We start from the raw sequence: 21986 nt of genomic DNA on the forward strand, positions 1-21986 counted from the left end.
TCAGCACCCAAAAGGCTAAAGCAGGATTGCCTCAAGTTTGAGGCCAGCCAGGGCTACTATGTGAGAGCCTGTCTCAAAAAGAAAAAAGGAAGGAAGGAAGGAGAAAATAGCATCATCATTTTGTACATTTATACCTTCCTTGGCAAAAACAGGCAGTTGACAAGACACAGAAACTAAGAAAAATAGAAAATTTTGACTCAAATTACATTATGGCAAATTACAAGATTTTATACCATTTGAATTCTTCTTTCTGTCTCTCTGTCTTTGTCTCTTTCTCTCTCTTCTAGAGACAGGGTTCGCATATAGCCCAGGCTTGCCTCAAACTTACTATACAGTCAAACATAACCTTCAACTTCTGGCTCTCTTGCTTCTACCTCTCTGGCACTGTGACTATGCCCAATTTTATGTGGTGCTGGGAACTAAACCTGGGTATCACGGATGCTAGGCAAACACTCTATCAACTAATTATCAGTCTAAATACATATTCTTTAAAAAGAGAAAAAGGGGCTGGATAGATGGTGAAGCAGTTAAGAGCACTTGATACTCTTCAGAAGACCCGAGTTTAATTCCCAGGACACACACCAGATAGGCTGCAAGGGATCTGGTGCATCCCTCGCCGTTGGGCTCTGTGCACATCAGAACACCAGTACACATACACATATGGAGACACACACATATATTCATATGCCAAGTTGAAATGAGTAAACAGAACATTCCTTTTACAAAGTGAGAAGGCAGGTGAGTAGACAGCCCACATATACAGGGATGCTCTCTTCAGAAGAGTGCCTGCCTACAGAATAAAATACTCAAATACTAGTTTGCACAAGTGTTAGGTGGAGATTGGTGCTTTCTAATTAGATGAAATTTTGTCTGAAATGGAATCTGTATTCTCGTTACTTTTTTGTCAACCTAAGATCACGTTTTCCTTCCCACTGTCCACTCAAGCCTTTGACAAGAGCAGCCTCTCCTAAGAGCTACAGCCACAGGGACTAGGTGAAGTACTGCTTTAAGAAGTGATGAAGAAGAGCTGGAGACTGCTCAGCAGCTGAAGAGATGGACTGCTCTTTAGAGGACTCAAATGTAGTTCTTAGTCCTCATGATGGATGGCTCACAACCACCCAGAACTCAAGTTCCAGGGGATCTGACATTCTCTCTGGACTCTGGGTACTCGCTCTCACCACCAGCAGGGACACACATAATTTAAAAAGCATATCTAAAAAAATTTTTAATTGAAAGTATTTTAAATGATTAAAGAACAAAAACATCATCCTATTAAAATAATCCAGCTTCATCAAGAAATCCCAAAGAGTAAACATTTTTAAACATGCAGCCTTCTACTCACAGAGACGAAGGTGAAACAGAGGCCAGCTCCCCGTGGTGCTAACTGCTCTGTGTCAAGGCGAGGTTTTGCTAGCATCACTGACATGAGGGTTGGCAGAGCAGACTGCTCTTCTGAGGCCTCCTTCACAGCACTGCCATCTAAACCATACAGGGGCTGTTCTACTCGACGCTGAAAAACAGTAAAGAAAACACACAAATGACATGAGAAAGATAACCAGAATGCTTACAAAACATGCAACAAGTTAGAATGGATATCATAAAAATGTATGATTCAAAACACAAAAACAGCTCTGAAAACAGACTATAACAACATGGTCACTGCATTGTTCAAACCTGAGTAAATACCTTACTCAGATGATGAAAAAGATATTCTAATAATTCAATTCTACATAACCCCGAAGATGCAGATTACTTTGTATTGTTCAGTAAGGCACTTTCACAATACTCTCAACCTTACACAGGATATGTTTAAGTAAACAAAGAACTAAAATAACTGCTGCATGGCTTTACAGACAAGAGTTTATTACACCCTGAATTCTCCTCTCAGTATCTAAACTAAATGCAAGCAGAGCAAGCTAGGATAGTAAAGGAGAAACATGCCACAAGTATATATGGTTTATGCCAGAAATCCATGGTTAAACATTAGCAAATCTAAAATAATTTATTCATTACACTGATGATAGAAGAAAAAAATTAGGATTCTTTTGGATCATAAAATCAATCTGTACATTGTCAGGCAATGTTTAAAAAAAAAGAAGTATCCCATTTTAATACCTAAATGAGTATTTTCTTGAAAATCACTAAAAATATTAGTAGAGACCCTTCATTAAAGTTGAGAAAAAGGAAGAGTAACACACATAATACAGAAAATTTAGTCAATGTGATATAAACACTGGAAAATATTTAAAAGTGTCATTTTGGATAACATAATTATTCACAAAGGAAACCAAACAAGTCAGTCAAAAAACTTCAGTAAGAGAGACAAATAAAAGATGGTTCAAAAAAAGGCAACAGCATAGCTACACATCCACTGTCAAGTACCATCAGCGTGTACTAGAAGAAAACCACATTCAAAATAATAAAACATCAAAAAACAAGTAAAATACTGACTATGAAAAAAGTAAACAGTTTCACAGGTGAATATAAAACAATCTAAGCTGGTAAAATGACCCATGCCTTTAATCTCAGCACTGGGAAGCTGAGGCAAGCAGATCTCTGTGAGTTCACAGCCAGTCTTGTCTACATAGTAAGTTCCAGGTTAGCCAAGGTATATGGATTCTGTCTCAAAAAACAAACAAAAGACAATCTAAATGATGGTGTCCTAGTTCCTGAATTCAAAATGCACCAATTCCAAATTTCTCTAAAACTAGTAGAGTTTTTATTTATTTTGTTCTATGCCTTGGAGGGGAGGGAAAAATTCTCATTGGCTTTTAGGTTATATTAAGGGCTTACATAAAAATAAGTCACATAATTTTTTTTTAAAGATTTATTTATTATGTATACAACTTTCTGCCTCCATTTATACCCATATGCCAGAGGAGGGCGCCAGATCTCTTCACAGATGGTTTGGAGCCACCATGTGGTTGCTGGGAATTGAACTCAGAACCTCTGGAAGAGCAGACAGTGCTCTTAACCACTGAGCTATCTCTCCAGCCCCAGTCACATAATTTTTAATAAAGAACATTAGGGAAAACTCACTAGATACCAACATTTACTACAAAACCCATTTCCTAACGCCATTCCTGTAGTCCCAACACTTGTAAAATGCAGCGTGAGGATCGCTGAGCTCAGTCAGCTTGAGCTATACGGGTGATGACTTGTCTCAAAAAATTTACCAATTTACTACTCATTTATATATTTTTAAAAGTTTTATCAGCAAAAACAATGAACTCAGAAACAAATCCATATAATATGGATATATAATTTGTGATTAAAGCATATTTCACAGTAAAGCGAATGTATTTGTAAGACTGGCTGGCACACTATTTTTGAAGTTATCTGGAAAAGAGAGACAGTAACTTCCTATTTTCTATTACATATAAAAACTGTAACAAGAAACATAAGCAAATACTGCTGTAAGTAGTGAAAAAGACTTTTACACCAGAGGACACAGCATGCATGTGTGCTTTTATAAGAATATCAATGAATAATTTAGAATGTATAAAATAATAGAGAAAAGACAAAGTTTCACTAAACGGGGTACACAGGTCATCAGCTTGTTCTGTAGCCAGGGTGGGCCTGGAACTTACAATTTTGTCTCAGCCCCCAGAGAAGCTGAACTGCCAGGCCCCAGTTCTAGAAAGGGCTGTTTTGTTAAGGGACTTTACAATACAATTTGTGTATGTACACACGCACGCACACTTTACCAGGAACAATTTCTAAGTTATAATAGCATGTATTTTAATCCACATCTAATTTTATCTTACTCTGACTTTTAAACAAATTTTTAGATTTATTTTATATATATGAATGTTTTGTCTGCAAACTTATATGTGCATAAATACATGCCTGTTGGGTTCCCTGGAGTTACAGGGCTACAGATGGTTGTGAGCCCCTGTGTGAGGACTGGAAATCAAACCTGGGTTTTCTGTAAGAGCAACAAGTACTCTTAATTGCTCCGTCATCTCTCCTGTCCTTTAATTTTTATGACAGGGTCTGGTTATTTAACCTCAAACACTGACCCTCTTTGCTTCAACTTCACAAGTACTGACGACCACAGCTGCACACCACAGTTAAATGCCTGGCTATTTAACTATTCATTATAGAAAGTAAAAGTAGGGCTGGCGAGATGGCTCAGTGGCTAAGAGCATTGCCTGTTCTTCCAAAGGTCCTGAGTTCAAATCCCAGCAACCACATGGTGGCCCACAACCATCTGAAATGAGATCTGATGCCCTCTTCTGTCCTGCAGGCTGACACACAGACAGAATACTGTAGACTTAATTAACAAATAAATAAATATTAAAAAAAGAAAGTAAAAGTAAACAAATTTATCAAATGCTAATGACAATTAAATTTAGCCTTCTAATCTATAAATAACTAGTCCTCCTCAAGACCAACAACACTCCTACCCTACCACTACAGCAGCTTGGGCTGGTGCTCTCGAATACTGTGATTATGGGTGTCACTATAGCATGTTTACCAAGTCAACCATCCTGCCCTCCACTCAACAAAGACTTGCCAGGGTCTAAAGTCTTTAAAGCTTTCTGGATAAAGGCAGGCTAAAATGCTTGGATAAACTTCCCTCAGAAAGCAAATTTAAAGACACCACAGACAATGGGCACAGCTAAGTACACTACAGAAATGCACAAACAAGGCTGTGGTGCGCCTTTCCTCCACACCAAGGTCCTGGCCAGACCAGTAAAGGATGCACAGTGAGACCTTGTATCAAAACAGAGATTTTTTAAAAGGGCAGGATAAATAACATAAAAACATCAAAGATTTGATAAAACATATAGGATCTGCTAGGACAAAATCTAAGAGCACATCACGAGTAACATCAAAGTCATACATGGACTCAAGGATACTTGCAGACACTCATTTCCCATCTCCAGAGCACCATGATGTCAAGTAGCCACTGAACCAAAGCTCACCCAGGCAGAAAACTCAACAAGAAGCACAACTCTCCATTTCCATGACAAGGTGGCCTCCAATGCACTCAACTACACTCTTAAGAGTGAACCAAGAGAAAACTCTCTTCCTTCTACCCTCAAGTGGCTGCAAAGAAGTTGCCTTAGCAATGCTGGGGATTGGGACTTAGAAAATGTTAAGACAATCCAAATCAAATTTTTGAAAGCTAAAACAACAAAAGAAACCAGAATAAACAAACCAAACAAATATAGGCATTAAATTTGATAAAAGTTGAATCAGAAAGGTAAGCTTTCTAAGAACTAAGAAGCAAATAAAAATTCTTCCTTGGGAGTGGAAAGATGGCTCAGGGAGGGGTTAAGAGCGCTGGCTGCTCTTCCAGAAGTCCTGAGTTCAATTCCCAGTACCCACATGGTGGCTCGCAACCATCTGTAATGAGATCTGGTGCCCTCTTCTGGCCTGTAGACAGAACACTATACACATAATAAATAAATCTAAGAAATCTACAGATTCAACGCAACGCCCAGCAAAATTCTTCAAAGACCTCTAGAGAACAGTACTCAACTTCATATGAAAAAGCAAAAGACCCAGGATAGCCAAAACAATCCTGAACAATAAAAGAACTTTTGGAGGCATCACAACCCCTGACTTCAAACTCTACTACAGAGCTACAGTACTGAAAATAGCCTGGTATTGGCATAAGAACAAATAGGAGGACCAATGGAACTGAATAGAAGACCTGGATATTAATCCACACATCTTAGAACACCTGATCTTTGATAAAGAAGCAAAAGATATCAAATGGAAAAAAGAAAGCATATTTAACAAATGGTGCTGGCATAACAGATATCAACATGTAGAAGAGTAAAAATAGACCCATATCTATCACCATGCACAAAACTCAAGTCCAAATGGATCAAAGACCTCAAGATAAAGCCAGCCACATTGAATCTTATAAAAGAGAAAGTGGGAAGTACACTTGAATGCATTGGCACAGGGAACCACTTCCTATATATAACTCCAGCAGCCAGACACTGAGAGAAACAATTAATAAATGGGACCTCCTGGAACTGAAACGCTTCTGTAAAGCAAAGGACACAGTCAACAAGACAAAATGACAGCCTACTCAATGGGAAAAGATCTTCACTAACCCCACATCAGACAGAGGTCTGATCTCCAAAATATACAAAGAACTCAAGAAATTGGACACCAAAGATCACATAATCCAATAAAAAAAAAAATGGAGTACAGACCTAAACAGAGAACTCTCAACAGATGAATCTAAAATGGCTGAAAAACACTTAAGGAAATGCTCAACACCTTTAGTCATCAGAGAAATGCAAATCAAAACAACTCTGAGATTCCATCTTAACACCTATAAGAATGGCCAAAATCAAAAACACTGATAACAACTTATGCTGGAGAGGTTGTAGGGAAAAGGGAACACTTCTGCATTGCTGGTGGGAATGCAAGCTGGTACAACTCCTTTGGATGTCAGTGTGGCGATTTTTCAGAAAGTTAGAAAACAACCTTCCTCAAGACCCAGTAATACCACTTTTGGGTAAATATCCAAAGGATGCTCAATGGTGCCACAAGGACATGTGCTCGACTATGTTCATAGCAGCTTTGTTTGTCATAGCCAGACCCTGGAAACAACCTAAATGCTCCTCGACCGAAGAATGGATAAGGAAAATGTGGTAAATTTAAACAATGGAGTACTACACAGCAGAAAAAAAATAATGACATCTTGAAATTTGTAGGAAAATGGATGGAGCTAGAAAACATTATTTTGAGTGAGGTAACCCAGACACAGAAAGACAATTATCACATGTACTCACTCATAGGAGGTTTTTAAACATAAAGCAAAGAAAACCAGCCTACAAACCACAATCCCAGAGAACTTAGACAACAGTGAGGACACTAAGAGAGACTTACATAGATCTAATCTACATGGGAAGTAGAAAGTATAAAAAGACAAGATCTCCTGAGTAAACTGGGAGCATGGGAACCTTGGGGAAAGGTTGAAGGGGGAGGGGAGAGGTAAGAAAGGGAGCAGAGAAAAATGTAGAGCTCAATAAAAATCAATTAAAAAAAGAACCAAAGAGAAAAAAGAAAACTAACCTACTAAGACTAAATAAATAAATCTTAAAAAAATTCTTCCTCAAAGAACAACTGTATCTTCACAGCCACAAATAATTTTTCATTAACACTGAGTACCTCACTAGAAAACTAAGGAAATGAAATAAAACCACAAAAAAACTAAGAAAATCAATGTCAGAAACAAACTGATTAAAACCTCAGATGCTAATATAAGTTAACAGACTATAAAATCATGTACAAGATGTAGAGAAAATAAGAGTTCAGTGGTAAAATACTTGCTGAGAAAGACCTGTGGTTCAACCTCCAGAATCACAATAAAGATTTTCAAAAATAAAAGGGCCTGGAGAGACATCTCAGGAGTTAAGAGCATTTGTTGCTCTTGCAGAGGACTCAGAGTCAGTTTCCAGTACCTACATTATGGCTTACCACCATCCATAACCTGTGTGCCAAGGGACTGGACAACCTCTTCTGACAAGGGCCAAAAGGTACACACAGGGTTCACACACATATACATGGGCAAAACATTCATACACATAAAAATTTTAAATCTTTAATAAATAAAAAGAATGAATAAAGAAAGCTTGAAAGAAAAAAAGAAACAGCAAAGAGCCTTAAAAAAAAGCAGTAGCATGCTCAGGATAGAGATAGTTCACAGTAGAGCATGTGCTTGGTGTACAGCATGGCCCTGGTGTTGAGCCCAAGACCTCACAGAGACAAACAGAAGCAGTAACAAAAATTAAGAATTCAATACAGCTAACAGCAAATGAGAGACAATGAAACAATCTGGAACTAAGCAGCAAAAAGAAATAATCTACAAAGATGCATAAACAGACAAAAGAATAAACAGTATTAAGTCAAGCAGCAAGGGAGCTAACGCAGAACAGCACAGAGCAGGAATGACAGACAATAACTATTCACAACTAAGGAAGCACACCAACCCACAGATTCCAAAACCCCAGAGTCAAGACCAAGAAGAAAAAAATGTAAGAAAATACATGATGAAACTTCAAAAAACCAAAAGCACAGCCACAGAGAGCTGGGGATATAGCTCAGTGGTAGAGCACTTGCCTAGCATGCATGAGACCGTGGGTTCAATCCCAGCATAATGAAAAATAAGTGAATAAAAGGCAGGCACAGAGCTAAGTGCGGTGACAAATAGCTAGAATCCTAGAATATGGGAGAAGGAGGATCAGAAATTGAAGTTCATCCTAAGACTATATAGCTAGGTCAAGGTCAGCCTGGGCCACATGACAGACTGTTTCAATCAATTAATCAATAGCCACATAAATAAATGAATGAATGAATGAATGAATGAATGAACGAACAAACAAACAAATGAAATGGAGTGGTTTCTTTAAAGAAAGATTTATATAATACATGAAGAAAAACTCCAACCACATTATACTGGCCAAGAAATATATTAACAAAAAGTTGATTGTAAATAAGCAGAAATATTTAGACCACATAATGGTTTGGATATGCTAATATCAGACAGATCACATTTACAGAAAAGAGCCTTGAATTGGTTCAGTAGTGAAGAGCACTGGCTGCTCTTCCAGAGGACCTGAGTTTGATTCCAAGCAATACACAGCAGTTCACAACTATCTGTAACTCCAGGCCAAGGGATCAGGCACCCTCTTCTAGACTCTGCAGAACAGCACACAAGTGGTACACAAATATAAACACAGGCCAAACACCCATACAAATAAAATTGTTTTTGAATAGCTGCAAGGAAATAAAGATATCTAATACATAGACAAAGTTTAACATAAATACATAAAGAAACAGACAACTACAATCATAATGAGAAATACCTACACTTAACTGATAAAATAAAGAATCAAATTTAGAGCCTGGTGCATACCAAGCAATGTTCTTTTTTTTTTTTTTTTTTTTTTTTCCCTTTCCTTTTTTTTTTTGCAACAGGATTTCTCTGAGTAGCCCTGGCTGTGTTGGAACTCTCTGGGTATACAACTGCAATGGCTATAGGAGAGTATCCTGAAATGTGGGTTTCTAATTGGGTAGTGCTGGGGCACAAGAAAGAAGAAAAGAAAAGAAAGAAGAGAGAGAGAGAGAGAGAGAGAGAGAGAGAGAGAGAGAGAGAGAGAGGAATTAAAAAAAAAGACAAAAGAATCATTTACTGAAAGGGGGGGCACAAAATGACACTTTATTTATCAACTCTTCCTTTTCAACAATTTTGAGAAGCCACTGGGTCCCATGCATTTTTGGATGCTAGAGACTGAAAAATTGAACAAGATATCTCTTGTATGTCAAGTAAAGGGAATGGTTTAAAGTAACTTTAGTTTTATATAATAAAACACTAACAGATGGAAATAGCAATGAACAAGAAAATACAGCAAGGTGTCTTCTCTCACAAGGTTCATATTTTAGCAGGAGGAGGTGGGCAATGAGTTAATGGTTAAAAATTAGAACACAGAAACTGTCAAATAAAAATATACTAATATTAAGGCCGAGGAGAAGGCTCAGTTGGTAAAATGCTTGAGCCGCCAGCATAAAGACCTGAGGTGGATCTCCAGATCCCACTTCAAAAACAGCCAGGCATGGCGGCACATGCTTTTAATCCCAGGATTCAGGAGGCAGAAGTATGTGTGAGGCCAGCCTGGTCCATATAATGAGACACTGTCTCACCAGCTCCCTAAACAGAAAGAAAGTAACACAAAAAGACAAAACTGAAGGGGCAGGGAGAGAAAGGCATAGGACACCTGAAGCCAAGTTTCCCCTTCTGAAGCCATCTGATAGAAGAACAGAACCAACTCCCACAAGTTGTCCTCACATTCTGTAATGTGCTTGCATGCGTGCACAGCTGAGTGTGCATGCCTGTGTGTGTAAAAATGGCCACGGTGGCACACACGTGTAATTCTAAAACTGGATAGATGGGGACAGAGAGATCGCTGTCAGCCAGTCTAGCCTACTTGGCAAGTTCCAGCCCAGTGAGTGATTGGCACATGAGGAATGACATCCATCCAAGACTGCCTCCTGGCCTTCACATGTAGGCACACACGGAAAAGTAGGTATACTCTCACACACAGAGAGAAAATGTAAAACTGTATTACTACACACTAAAAACAATGAATGATCTACAATAAACAAGACAAGATGAATAAATCTCAGAAAGTTAATACTGAAAAAAGTATCCAAACACAACAATTCATACTGTATGACTCCTCCTATGGAGAACAGCTATGCCTGTGGAGAGAAAGAGCTAAAGTGGCAAGGAACACAATGGTGATATTTTAAGACTAGTAATGGTTGGTTCCTTATGTTGTTACAATTTATGAAAACTATAGACTACTGCATTTGTATTCTTATAAAAATAGAAATCAGTTTAAAAAATTAAGGATATAATAAACTTTGTGGATGGAGGTGAAAGAAGGAGGTAGAGGGAGAGAAACTGAGAGACAGAGCAACAGAGACAGGGTGGAGCAATGGCTAAATGGGCAGAAGGACTTGCCACGCAAGTGTGATGACCTGAATTCAAATCCCGATACCCTCAAAAATGTTGTGCATGGCTAAGGAGCTTCTGTCATCCCAGTACTCCTATAGAGATGAAAAGCAGGGACCGACTATCCAGAAGCTCAGGTCAGATGACCTGCACATGTAGTGCTGGTGAGATCCTATCTTAAACAACCTGTAAGGTAAGGACAGACACCCCATCCTGCAGTTGTGGCAACTGCACACCTACATTCATGAGTACATGCATATTGCGCGTGCGTGCGCACGCATGCGTGCACACACACATACACACACACACACAGAAATTAAAGCAAGATTGGAGACAGAGTGACCATGTGTGAAGAAATGCTATTTTAGAGAAGCTGGGCAGGGGAGCCTACTCTGTTAAGGTCATTTTTGAGCAACATCCTGTTAAAGAAGTTGCTGGTATCTGCCAAAGAATAGTTCTAGAAAAGAGAATAATGATACAAAGGCCCTGAGTAGAAGAATGCTCACAGTGCTCAAGAAAGCCCGCATGACTGTTGCTGTAGGGAGACAGGTAGGCAGAAACAAAGAGCAGGCAGGAGCTATTAGGCCATGTAGCAACTTTATTACAGAAAACCATTCAGTTTTGCCAAGGATTGGCAGAATAAGCCTTTACTTGTTAAACTGCTTGGGCTACAAAACTACATTAGGCAAAGTTAAAGCCATACTGTTGATTGAACCCAGGGCCTTGCAAATTCTAGGTAAAGCGTTCTACTATTAAGTTGCACTCCAACCTCTTAAAAAAACAACAACAAAAACAAAAACCTTTATATTTACTTTTACCCCAACTCCTAAGATCCCAGATAAAAACACACTGGTCACATTATGGACAGTTAAATGTCAACAAATTATCAAAAGGTGCTAGAATAAATTAATACAAAAGCCTACATTAGTTAGTTCAGCAAGTACCAGCATCAACACTACTACTGACTTTTAGGTGAGCTAATACTTTGCCTCAGGGCTGTGCTAACCTGACTTTACAGGAATGCTTACAGCACCCCTAGCCTCTGTCCTCCTATGCTTCCCATGCCCTAGTTGTAACAACCAAAACGATTCCAGATATAGAGAAAAGTCCCCTGAGGGAGCATTAACTGCCTCTGGCTGAAAACTACAACCTTGAAATCTCAAAGGATGAAAACAAACCTATCTTACACACATCAGAGCATTAGGTTTTCTACCACATGAGTGAGTAAGCCTAGAAGATCTGAATGTAAGAATCTGATTAAATTTTTTAAAGGAAGAAAAGAAATTCAAATTCAGCAATGGTTTAGAACCCAATGTTTGTCTTGAAATGACTTCCTTGACAGACTAGTGAACTAGACAGGCTTAAAGGCAATTTAAGAATCAAAGAATAGATTAGCTCTTATACAGAATTGACTTACTAATAAAAGACGTGGATCTAGTTAGTGGTTTATAGGCAATAGTATGAAGTTTACTCCCTCATGCCTCATTCCCCATGGGTAGTTAATGCAAGAGAGACGGCTGCAGTGTTCCTGGGCTGCTGGTTCCTATATAACAGTGCCAAATTTCTCCAGGTGAGTGCTTACCGGTAAGGGATTGGATAAGGAATGTTGCGGTGAGGATCGTGCAACTGGTGGAACACTTCTGCCAGGGCTGGTTCCTGGCCCGCTTCCCCCAGCAAACTGGCCAACAGGGAAAAATGGATATGAATAATTCAAAACAGTACCATGCTTCAGAAGGAGAGTAAAAGATTAATATACAAACAGATTTTAATTATACATGGCCCCTTTAAGTCAATACATCTCATTCTAGAGAGAAAATGCCATGTAAGCCAAATCTATCTTTTCAATGAGGTTTTTGAGAAAGAGCTCCCAAAGAAATGTAACAAGATATACAGAAAACATGGGTAGAAAGCTGAAAGTAAGCATGGTTTTGGACAGACATGAGAGAAGAACGCCTTTATTTTTTTTCTTGGTCTCAAAACACATGAAGCAGAAATAGAGTAGTGCAGAGGGTGTTAGTCAACTTTAGTAACCACTTAACAATGAGTCGCTGAGCTCATGACATATTCCACTAGGATAAGGGAAAGGACCAAAGGAGATTCACGCCATTATACCTTAGTCACTGAGACACAAAACCTAGTCTGGCCAAGAGAAAGTGCATTTCACACATGAATTCTTCTATCATCACAGACAAGACACATGATACAAAGTTTACACCTAGCAAATCAGCAGCAGTTTCTTCATATTACAAGATGGGCAGCATTAGTTTGATGAAGATGGAAACAGAAAGGGCAAGATCACAGTAAAGGCAAATATTGTTCTCTAATGCCTTAAATGAACAAGAGGATTATTAAGTTGTTTAAAGTCACTGGAGGTTGTTTATTTACCCCCAAATTTAACTTACCTCAAAGTAATCACTAATTTTATGTCCCCTAGGAGTGCCTTTCCCTGAAAATGAAACCACAGTTAAGTACAGTTTTTCCAATGCACACGTAAGCCATCATCACTGAAATACGTTAAGTAGTAAAAGCTCAGTAACTGATCTCAGCCCTGTCAACTCCAGAATCAGATTTACTTTTACTTTTAACAAACATATAAAACCTGTACACTAAGGTTACTCTACCTCCTCTACAAAGTAACTGAATGTGCACTGATGGGAAGAATTTTTCAGCTTGTTTTAAATGCAATAAACTTTCTTTTATACATATTTATCTATAACAAAATCAGGAAACAAAATTCTTCTATAATCTACATCCCAATTTAAGAGAACAAAATTCAAAACAAATCATTAGAACTATAGAGCTGATCCCACTTCACACAATTGTGTCACTTTGGGAGACTTCCCTTACACAAGACAGAATGACTTACCTATACATTTTTAAAAGGGAAGAAAAAGATTGGGAATCCCAGTCCTTAGACAGGACAGGGAAAATCTAACACTTTCCTTGATTATATATTTGATGATAGAACTATCACTGTTAGAAATTTCATCCCAGTGGGCTCTAATGGAAGAGCAGTCCTGCAGATGAAAGCATTTCTAGCTGCTACTACTACTACTACTACTAACAAATTTCATAGTTAAACCCCAATGTACCCTCTTTCCCACATAATTCTTGTTTGGTCTGAGGAAAAACCTGTAGTGAAAAAACCATTCAAGTACATAGGGAAAACAAAAGTCCCCAAAGACTTGATTCTGTTTTATTAGGTATGTATCAAAGGGCAAGTCTGCAACAGCCAGATACTCCCTAAGATATATAAACCTCTGTTGTCAGGGAATCCCTCTATAAACACTAATTACTTGCTGGGAGTTAGACAATTCCAAGTGCACAAGAACCCTGTGTTTCAGTGTGAAATGATTACTACCTTGGCTAGTTTCATATGGTTCAGCTTTTCTTTTCCGATTTCGCTGGTCATTCTGCTTTTTCTCAGGAGTCTGAAATACCATACATATCACAATTAGAATGTTGGCAAATTTTCACATTAGGATAACAGTATATACAAAATATCAAAGAGATATGATTGGCACAGACAAATCTTGAAGCAGTGTACTGCTCTTGGAACAAAGAAACAAAGTATGGGGCCTTTAGTCAAACTTAAACAACTCTTGAAAAATTATTTAAAATACCAGCTTTTCAATGTACTCAATAATTTAGAATTGTCACAAAACTTAAATAAAGACATTTTGGCAGTACCATAACCCATGCTCGTGATCCCACAAGCAGGAGCAGTGGCAAGATCTCAAATTCAAGGCTGTGTGAGTATACAAAAGACCCATCTCAAACTGGGCGGTTTGATCCTTTAATCACAGCGCTCAGGAGGTAGAGACAGGCAGATCTCTGTGAATTCGAAGCCAGCCTGGTCTAGAGCTAGTTCCAGGACAGGCTACAAAGCTACAGCGAAAAACCAAAATAATAATAATAATAATAATAAAGACCTGTCTCAAACAAACAACAAAAAAAGAATTTTTAAAGGACACATGTCAACCCATAGAACTATAAATCTCTTTATTGAAAACCTAAAACCTCCTAACCAACTGCCCCCCTCAAAAAAAAAAAAAAACAGAAGTAAAATGGACAAAGACAAGACCTACGAATGGTTATGATAATAAACCTGTGACAGGCCGCATCAAAGCTGCACCAAGACAAGAGCACACAACTCAGCTGACATGCCTGGATTTATGTGTGCTACCCAGAGTCCAGACTAAAGGTATAAAAATGAAACAGTGTTGTTTAGATACAGCTCCTTACCTCTACTTCTTTATCACTCAAGGACCCCACGCTGCATAAACTCTGGTTGGAAGACTCACTGTTGAGTGGCCCCTGGAAGGAAAATGATTTTTAAATAGTCAGAAGTTCTCATTTAAGATGACAGCAAAAGTATGCAAGAGGCCTGTTGATTATAATGTCTAAGTCAGATTAGGAGTCAAGAGGCAGCTTTACAACCCCTCCAAGCCAAAATGAAAGGTACTCAACTCCAGGGAAAAACAATGGACTAAATACAAACACTAGTTTAACTGAAAAACTCGGCTAATGGAAATTGCAAAGAAGGGCAATTTATATCTGAGTTTTATCTTGAAACTGTAAAATTCTTTTGTTATTGTCTAATACTTGCTATTAAAAAAGGAGTTAAAAAACTGGCCTTTGCCACAGCCTTACAAATCCATCTCTGGCTTCGGTCTCAGCTAACTGATAAGCTTTTTGTGCCCCATGAACACTTAACTGACTTCCCAGGAGAGGTCTGAACCTCTCTGAGGAGCAGATGGGGGATGGGATAAGGAAAAAGGGAGGAGCGGGAGAGAGAAGAGGGAGGGGGAACTGGGGGAAGGAAGGAAGGAAGGAAGGAAGGAAGGAAGGAAGGAAGGAAGGAAGGAAGGAAGGAAGGAAGGAAGGAGGGAGAAAAGAAAAGAAAGGAAAGGAAAGGAAAGGAAAGGAAAGGAAAGGAAAAGAAAAGAAAAGAAAAGAAAAGAAAAGAAAAGAAAAGAAAAGAAAAGAAAAGAAAAGAAAGATTAACAAATGTTGGGGGCTGGAGAGATGGCTCAGAGGTTAAGAGCATTGCCTGCTCTTCCAAAGGTCCTGAGTTCAATTCCCAGCAACCACATGGTGGCTCACAACCATCTGTAATGGGGTCTGGTGCCCTCTTCTGACCAGCAGGCATACACACAGAATATTGTATACATAATAAATAAATAAATAAATAAATAAATAAATAAATAAATAAATAAATAAATAAATACATAAATAAATAAATAAATAAATACATAAATATTTTTAAAAAAGCACAAATGTTGGGCAGTGGTGGTACATGCCTTTAATCCCAGCATTCAGAGAGGCAGAAGCAAGCAGATCTCTTGGAGTTTGAGGCCAGCCTGGTCTACAGAGTAAGTTCCAGAACAGCTGGAGATACACAGAGAAACCCTATCTTGAAAAACCAAAAGAAGAAAAAAAGATAAACCCCGAAAACTACAAGCAAGTATTCAAAGACATTTAATGATGTGGGAGAATGACCTGTATTCTATCAATTATATTTTAAATAAATGCTAATTGGCCAGTAACCATGCAGGAAGTATAGGCAGGACAATCAGACAGCAAGTAGAGATGGGTCAAGGAGAACAAGAGTATTCTGGGAAGAAGCTCTTTCTACAGTTCTGAGCCCACCACAGAAGAAGCAAGATGTGACTGCCTCACTGAAAAAGGTACCAAGCCATGTGGCTAACATATACTAGAATAATGGGCTAATATAAGTTATAAGAGTTAATAAGAAGCCTGAGCTAATGGGCCAATTAGTTTATAACTAATGTAGACCTCTGTGTGATTTCTTTGGGACTTAATGACTGCCGGAACTGGGCAGGACAGAAAACCTCAGTCAACAATTTAAAATATAAATAAGCGCTAGGTGTGGTAGTGCACACCTTTAATCCCAGCACTTGAAAGGCAGAGGCAGGCAGCCTTGTCTATGTAAAAGTTCCAGGCCAGCCAGGCTAGAAGAGAGTGAGACTCTGTCTCAAAACAAACAAACAAACAGACAGACAGATGGGTTTAGTCCCCTGTACTGTCTCACCTCCACAAAAGCAAAATTAAACAATTATAAATGACATTATTAGGGTTGGAGAGATGACTCAGCAGTTACAAGCCCTTGCTGCTCTTCTAGAGGAGCCAGCTCTATACAAGATGGCTCACAACCTCCTGTAACTTCAGTTCCAGGGAATCTGATGCCCCCTTCTGCCCTCTGCAGACACTGCAGAGTGCACAGACATACATGCAGGCAAAGGCACATAAAATAAAAATGAAGAGGAAAACAAGCAACATTATTGAGGACCAGTGAGATAGCCTGATGGGCTAAGGGACCTGTTGTGCAGGCACAGTGATCGGACTTGGATCCCCCAAACCCACACGTAACATAGAAAAAACTGACTCCAGAGTTGTCCCCTGACTTATACACAAACTATATATGGACTGTATACAAAGAGATTGCCAGTAAACTTTGTGATGGAAAAAACAGAAAATAAGCATGAATGTTCAATGATACCTAAAGATGAATGCTCTGGAAGCCATCCATCTTGGAATATTACTTAGGTACAGTACACCCTCCTATTAAATGGCTTCATGGTTAAGAGTACTTGTTATTCTTGCAGAGGATCCAACTTCAATTCCCAGTGCTCACATGGTATTTCACATCTATCCATAAACCCAGTCTGGGGAATCCAATAGACACACATCAGGTGCTTACACTGAAACCTGGACTTTGTGCATGTTAAGGCAAGCATTCTACCAACTGAGCTACAACCCTAGTGTTTAGTCTACAAAGTAAAAAAGTAGAGGGAGTATTGTGGGAATTCTTTCAGCCAATAGCCTTTTGGGTACAAGCTAATAAGGACGTGGTCTGAGGTACTACTATGTATGGATTGTTAAGCGCAAATGGGACGCATGCTCTCTAATTTTGGGTGATGGTCAGAGTTCTGTTCACACCTTCCAGCACCCACAGAGCTCTACCCTTATTGTGAATTTTTTCCCAAATAAATATTTATTACCCTTTATTCTGGGGTCTCATGTACTTCTTTCATTACACCTAAATTTTGGCACCTAACGTGGCCAGAACCCAAACTTAACCACCTGATCCCTCAACAATTCTACCTCATATGCCATTGAGCCAATAAATACCACCCAAAAATCAGTTTTGGACTACCAACTGCTCAAGATGATTCCAACTTGGCTAGCTGAGACGGTCCACCTTCTTACAAACTCCAGCCAGAACTTCAAATAAGAACTTCAGAAAAACCCAACCCACTACTCAGAGACTGTCTACAATTGTTACAGACAGTACTCTTTTTAGAACTATTAGTTATAGACAATTTACATTGGTATAGATTCTTGTATACTGATACACATGTAAAATTATCTTTTTAGTCCTTTCTAAGATAATTCACATATCGATACAAATTCAAATTATATTTGTTACATTGAGTATGCTCCTATTTCTGTTTACGATATTTGTATACAAATGAAGTTATTTTGTCAAGTTGTATGTATGTATGTTTCTACCTCTGCTTAAGATATTTTGTATATTAATGCAATTTTAAGATATTTTTATCATATTACATTAGACATTTCTACCTCTGATCAAAATATTTATATGTATTGTTACAATTAGAGGTCACTGTCCTCATTGCTGTACATCTGTTTAAAGACTTTATTTTTTATAATGTAAAGCTTTAGTCTTTAGGTTATATAGGCATTAAAAATTATGGGGGAGGAGAAGGAGAAGTGGCACACGACTTTAATCCCCCTCCAGCACTCTGGAGGCAGAGGCAAGTGGATCTCTGTGTGCAAGACCAGCCTGGTCTACAGAGTGAGTTCCAGGACAACAAAGAGAAACCCTGTCTCGAAAACCACACGCCCCTCAAAAAAAAAAAAAAAAAAAAAAAAAAAAAAAAAGCGCACCAGTTAAACTGCACTTCCTGGTGTTCCAGGACTAGAGTTCAGTTCCCAGCACCGATGTAAGGCAGCTTACAACCAACCACCTGTGACTCTAATGCCCTCTCTGTCCTCTACAGGCACCCACAAGCTTGTGTCATACATTCACATGGGCACAAATATACACTAGTAAAAGCTTAATAAAGTATAAAGTTATTGGATAGGGCAACAGTAGACTACATGAGGCCCTGACTCTGAGTCTTAGCATAGCAATAAGCCATCATTCATTCATTTACTGTAATAACACTAACAATTAACTTCATGCAGCACTTGCATAAACACGACATTCCACTTTTAGCTCTTTATTTAATTTGCACAGCTGATAAAAAACAAACCCATATTAAGGCATCCATTTGATTTCTGACAAAAGTGCAAAAGCAATTCAACAGACTAATTATAGAAATTGAGAATAAAAGTCTTGCAGTAAACAGTCCTTAAATATTTAGATATCCACAAGCAAGAGTTAGCCTTAATTTAAACCTCACATGGTATTTTAAACATTAACTCCAACACAATCACTGAAGACAGAAAACAGCTGAGTGGGTCAGGGCTTGGCTCTGATGGAGAGGCACAGTTATGACTACAAAGAGGTGGCAGGAAGCAACTGTGGTCACTACAGTGCTGCATTTTGATTCGCATGGTCACAAATGCTACTAAAACAAAGTAACTGTTCAGAAGCATGCCAACATGCCTTTGTAAGTATACACGTGTGCACACAAATGATACCTGCGTAATGTATACTCTGAAACAATTCTGCTGACTATGCTGGAGGTATAGTTCAGCAGCAGAGCAAATGTTAAGTATTCATGAGGCCCTATGTTTGAGCCTCAACATCACAAAAAAAAAAAAAAAAAGAATTTGTGTGCATTAATTCAACTTCCTGGTTCTTATACTATATTCAAATTTCATAATTTGAATAGGGTAGGGAAGGATGCATGGATGGAAGCTCCTTATATTTTTTTTAATTAATTTATTTGTGTGTATTCATGTTTGTTTGTGCACCATGCACATACGTGGCTTGTAAAGGCCAAAAGAAAACATCAGATTCCTTAGACAGCCAGCTGGACAGACCACGTAGGTACTGGGAACTGAACCTGAGGTACTTTAGAAGTGATCTTAACTGCCAAGCCATCACTTCAATCCCTTCTTGTATAAATTTTTTTACAACTTCCTATAAATCTAATAATTTTGAAATGAAGTTTATAGCTTTTAGGGTTTATGTGTTGAAACCCTAATCAACCCCCAGCACTCTGAATAATATACTTAAGACCAGAAGTTTAAAGAGTAATTAAATTTAACCTCTCTTAAAATTATAATTATTTTGTGTGTGTGTGTGTGTGTGTGTGTGTGTGTGTGTGTAACAGAGAAAGAGAGAGAGCCCATGGCACATGCGAAGCTCGGATGACAACTTAGGAGAGTCGCTTCTCTCTACCATGTTCCCATGGACAAAACTCAGGTCATCAGGCTTGGTAGCAAGTTCCTATCCTCACTGAGCCATCTAAATTATATTTGACTTACATTGGGTCATTAGAATTTGGTTAATACAACCAGACTAGTGTTTTTTTTTATAAGAGGACATCCGGACAATGAGACAGAGAAGAGAGGGAAGAGGGAAGGCAGACAAGAAGGTAGATGCAGAGACCACATAAGGACACAGCAACAAGGCAGCCTCCTGAATCCGGGAACACAGACTTCAGAAGCAATCAAATCTACTAGCGCCTTGCTCTTGACTTCAAGCTTCCAGAATTTGAAGAAAGTTTCTATTATTCAAATCACAGTCTATATTGTTCTGATAGCCCTACAAAGCTAATATATAACACCTTGTAAAGTAGCTACTATTCTTACTTACAGATGAAAAAAAATGAAGGGATTATGAGAGTTATTAACCCACTTCAAGTCACACAGTTTTTCCAAAGGTCTGGGATAAAGAGACCTGATTCCAAACGCATACTCCTGCCAAGAGGTGGTGGTAAATGCCTTTAATGCTGGCGCTCAGGAGGCAGAGGCTTGATCTACAGAGCAAGCTCCAGGACTAACAAGGCTACAAAAAGAGAAACCCTATCTTGAAAAACACAAATAAACAAACAAAAACAAAAAACCCACCAATACATATTCCTAACCATTCAGCTATACTGACTTAGTCTACATAACAGAACAGCTAAGACTGGAGAATAAAAGCTGAGTGGTAGTGTCCTTTAATTCCAGCACTGCGGAGGCAAAGGCAGGCAGATCTCTGTGTTCAAGGCTAGTCTGGTCTACAAAGTGAGTTCCAGGACGGCCAAGACACTGAGAAACCCTGTCTTGAAAAACCAAACCAAACAAGACAAAACAAAGACTGGAGAATGCAATGAATCTACTGAGGGTCAGGCTCTGCTTCAATAGAATCCTGGGGTATGGGAATTAATACTGCAGTATCAAAGAGTAGAAGAGTAATTGTACTGATAGTTTATGCCAACTTGACACAAGCCAGAGTTATTTGTGAAGAGAGAACGTCAACTGAGGAAATGCCCATCCCAGATAGAGCTGCCTATACACAAGTCTTTAGTGCATTTTCTTGATTCTGTGGTTCTCAACCTTCCTAATACTGTAATACAATTCCTCATGCTGTGATGACCCCCAACCATAAAATTATTTTGGTTGCTACTTCATAATTGTAGTTTTGTTGTTATGAATCAAAATATAAATATCTGTGCTTTCGGAATCTTAGGTGACCCCTATGAAATGGTCATTCAACTCCCAAGGGAGTCATAAACTAAGCTGAGAATCTGTCTTGCTTCTCAATTGACATGTGGGAGGGCCAAACTCACTGTGGGCAGTATCATCCTGGGCTGGTGGTCGTGGGTACTGTAAGAAAGCAACCTGAGCAAGCCAGTAAGTAGTGTTTCTCTATGACCTCTGTATCAATTCCTGCCTGTAGACCTCTGCTTTGAGTTTCTGCCCTGACTTCCCTGGATGATGGGCTACAAGCTGTAAAATGAAATAAACCCTTTACACTTCTGAGTCACCGGCCACGATGCCCAGTTTCTGTGGTACTAGGACTCTAACTAAGGGTACTTTGTACATTACAGGTAGGTACTTTACCACCTGAACTAAGCCCCAGTCCCTTTTAGCACTGTCTTTTCATTTTAACGTTTTAAATTTTATTTTATGTATATGAGTGTTTCACTTCCATGAATGTCCATGTACCATGTGCATACCCAGTGCTCAGGAGGCCAGGAGAAAACGTTGGATCCCCTGGAATTGGAGTTACAAACTGTTAAGTGCCAGGAATGAAACAGAGGTCCTCTACAAGAACAGCAAGTGCTCTTAACCACGGAGCTATCAAAAGTAGGGGGAAAAGATTTATATACAGCCAGAGTTCTTAGGGCAAGTCAGATCTAGGCTTCTGAACTTCTAGAAAGTTATAAAAACCTAAACAGTTCATGGAGAGGTGAATGACAACAAAAGGCAGGTCATCTCTATGACAAATCTCCACCACTGCTGTGGAAGGTGATTAACTGGGGGTGAAACCATCCTAGATGCTCCACTA

General features: G+C 38.8%; 1 protein-coding gene across 7 annotated transcripts in view; it reads right to left on the reverse strand.

The window, feature by feature from the left end:
* Window positions 1–21986, reverse strand: part of Tlk2 (tousled like kinase 2) — a 95315-nt gene that overhangs the window by 59932 nt on the left and 13397 nt on the right. For 5 of the 7 annotated variants that reach the window (XM_050120328.1, XM_050120327.1, XM_050120323.1 and 2 more), the window contains 5 exons: window positions 14735–14806; window positions 13851–13920; window positions 12892–12935; window positions 12072–12167; window positions 1343–1510 (listed from right to left, as the gene is read on the reverse strand). In XM_050120328.1, the coding sequence (XP_049976285.1) occupies window positions 1343–1510; window positions 12072–12167; window positions 12892–12935; window positions 13851–13920; window positions 14735–14806 (450 nt within the window). The remainder of the gene's footprint in view (window positions 1–1342; window positions 1511–12071; window positions 12168–12891; window positions 12936–13850; window positions 13921–14734; window positions 14807–21986) is intronic. The other 2 variants (XM_050120329.1, XM_050120325.1) reach the window with 1 other exon arrangement.

This window comes from Alexandromys fortis, unplaced genomic scaffold, assembly GCF_014885135.2.
Source record: "Alexandromys fortis isolate MF-2015 unplaced genomic scaffold, M_Fortis_MF-2015_v1.1 scaffold_174, whole genome shotgun sequence".
NCBI lineage: Eukaryota > Metazoa > Chordata > Mammalia > Rodentia > Cricetidae > Alexandromys > Alexandromys fortis.